The 2,081-nt window shown below is 60.1% G+C and overlaps 1 protein-coding gene across 4 annotated transcripts in view; it reads left to right on the top strand.

Annotated features, from left to right (window-relative positions):
- Nucleotides 1-647: 647 nt before the first annotated feature.
- Nucleotides 648-2,081, top strand: part of AQP1 (aquaporin 1 (Colton blood group)) — a 14,750-nt gene continuing 13,316 nt past the window's right edge. Inside the window, exons 1-2 of one of the 4 annotated variants that reach the window (XM_008584921.1) lie at nt 709-843; nt 973-1,092. In XM_008584921.1, coding sequence (XP_008583143.1) covers nt 709-843; nt 973-1,092 — 255 coding nt within the window. Of the gene's footprint in view, nt 1,093-2,081 lie in introns of all 4 variants that reach the window. The other 3 variants (XM_008584920.1, XM_008584922.1, XM_008584919.1) reach the window with 3 other exon arrangements.

Here is a 2,081-nt window from a genome sequence, read left to right on the forward strand (position 1 = left end):
CCTTTGACTACAGCATGGAGGGCAGGCCACAGACAAGCTCTCTGCACCTTCTGACACCTCCGTACCCCAGCAACTGAGGCCTGGCAGGGGGCTGGGAGCCCTGGGACATCCCTCAAGTGACATGCAGTGGCCAGGCCAGGTTGGGCTGCAGGAGGCCCTGACTGCCCCTCTGGACCCCTGGGCCCACGGGTGAGATGGGGATGCCAGACAGGCAGGACCACGGTGCTCACTTCTGGAGAGGGCATCCTCCACCCACTGAGCCCAACATGCCCAGCCTGTCTCGCTGGAGCACCTGGCTCCGGTCCCCTGCACCCTGTGAGCTTTGCACACAGGGCGGGGACACCTGGATTTCTCTGGCCCCCCGAGTGGGGCCAGCTTGGAGGAATTTCCCAAAGCCTATTAGAGCAACGGCTGCCCTCCCGCCTGCCTCTTCTGGCTGGGCAGGGCTGAGGGCGGAGAGAGAGAGAGGGAGGGGGAAAGGAGGAAGGAGAAAAGTTGGCAGGCGCACAGCAGAGCTGTGTCTGCATCCATCGCCCAGAGGAGGCCCGTGCGGCATGGGGCGGGCCAGGAGCAGGAGAGGCCTTCCTCCCTTTGTGCTCCCCCCACCCCCCCAGCCCTATAAATAGGCCCAGCCCGGTCTGTGGCTCAGCTCTCAGAGGGAATTGAGCACCAGGCAGCAGTCTTGAGCCAAGCCCCCTGCCAGCAAGCATGGCCAGCGAGTTCAAGAAGAAGCTCTTCTGGAGGGCAGTGGTGGCCGAGTTCCTGGCCATGATCCTCTTCGTCTTCATCAGCATTGGGTCTGCCCTGGGCTTCAACTACCCGGTGGGGAGCAACCAGACAGCGGTCCAGGATAACGTGAAGGTGTCACTGGCTTTTGGGCTGAGCATCGCCACGCTGGCGCAGAGTGTGGGCCACATCAGCGGTGCCCACCTCAACCCGGCTGTCACGCTGGGGCTGCTGCTCAGCTGCCAGATCAGCATGCTCCGGGCTATCATGTACATCATCGCCCAGTGTGTGGGGGCCATCGTCGCCACCGCCATCCTCTCGGGCATCACGTCCTCCCTGCCCACGAACTCGCTCGGCCGCAATGACGTGAGTGGGGTGGCCCCAGGCTTGGAGGGTCCCAGAATGGTACTGAGAGGGCACCATATTCTGCCCATTGTGCAGATGGGGACACTGAGGAACAGAGAGGACAGGAGGTTGCTGGAGGTCATACACAGTGCTGGGATCAGAGTTGGGCTGGAACCCAGCTTTGCCTGCTGCACAGAGCCTGTTTTCTGCCAGGCACAGTGGGAAGCTGAGTGCCAGAGAATAATGGTCTAGCCAAGGTCCCCTGCAGGGCATCTAGTGTGGGAAGTAAGCTTTGGGGGCAGCTAGCACTTGGGCCAGCAGTTCCTCACTTCTCGCCTGTAGTTTCTTGGACCTGAGCCCTGAACCCTGGGGAAACTTTGCCTGCTGTCCCCAGCCACCCTGAACTAGACACCCACGTGTCTGCAGCCAGTTCTGCAAATGTAGGAGCAGAACTTTTGGGGAGCCACCCAGGGATCCAGGCAGCCCCCATATTCACATGGGTGCCCCCCAAAACTGCCCCTGGGAATCAAGGAAAACTCCCCTCCTGCTCCTCTGCCCCTGGGAATCGGACAAAGATGAGGGAGTGAAAACACTTTCTGGGGCTATTTGAAGTAGTTTTCCTGGATTACAGCGTGGGTGAGGAGCCAGGGCTGTCTCCACAGAGTCCAGGCACTGAGAGGTGTGGCACTTGTGTTCATGTGCGAGCAGGTGCGTGTGTGCATGTGTTTGCCGGCACGGTCTATGAGCTTGTGTAAGCTGTGTGCACATTTGTGCTGCTGCATGAAGGCATGTGGGGACGGATGTATAACCTCATGTGCCCACTGCTTCTGGCTTGAATGGTGTCTGGGCTGGGTCATTAAAGACAAGCAGATGTTGGCAACTGGGTGGTGGCTGCTGACAAGAATTCCTCCGGGCTACTCTGCACAGCTAACTGGCCATTGGTGGCAGCTGCCTGTTATCTCAGACCTGGGCTTCTCCAGCTTCTCAGCCGAGTGCAGATCAGACCGCAC

Source organism: Galeopterus variegatus, unplaced genomic scaffold, assembly GCF_000696425.1.
Source record: "Galeopterus variegatus unplaced genomic scaffold, G_variegatus-3.0.2 Scaffold3405, whole genome shotgun sequence".
NCBI classification, from domain to species: Eukaryota; Metazoa; Chordata; class Mammalia; order Dermoptera; family Cynocephalidae; genus Galeopterus; species Galeopterus variegatus.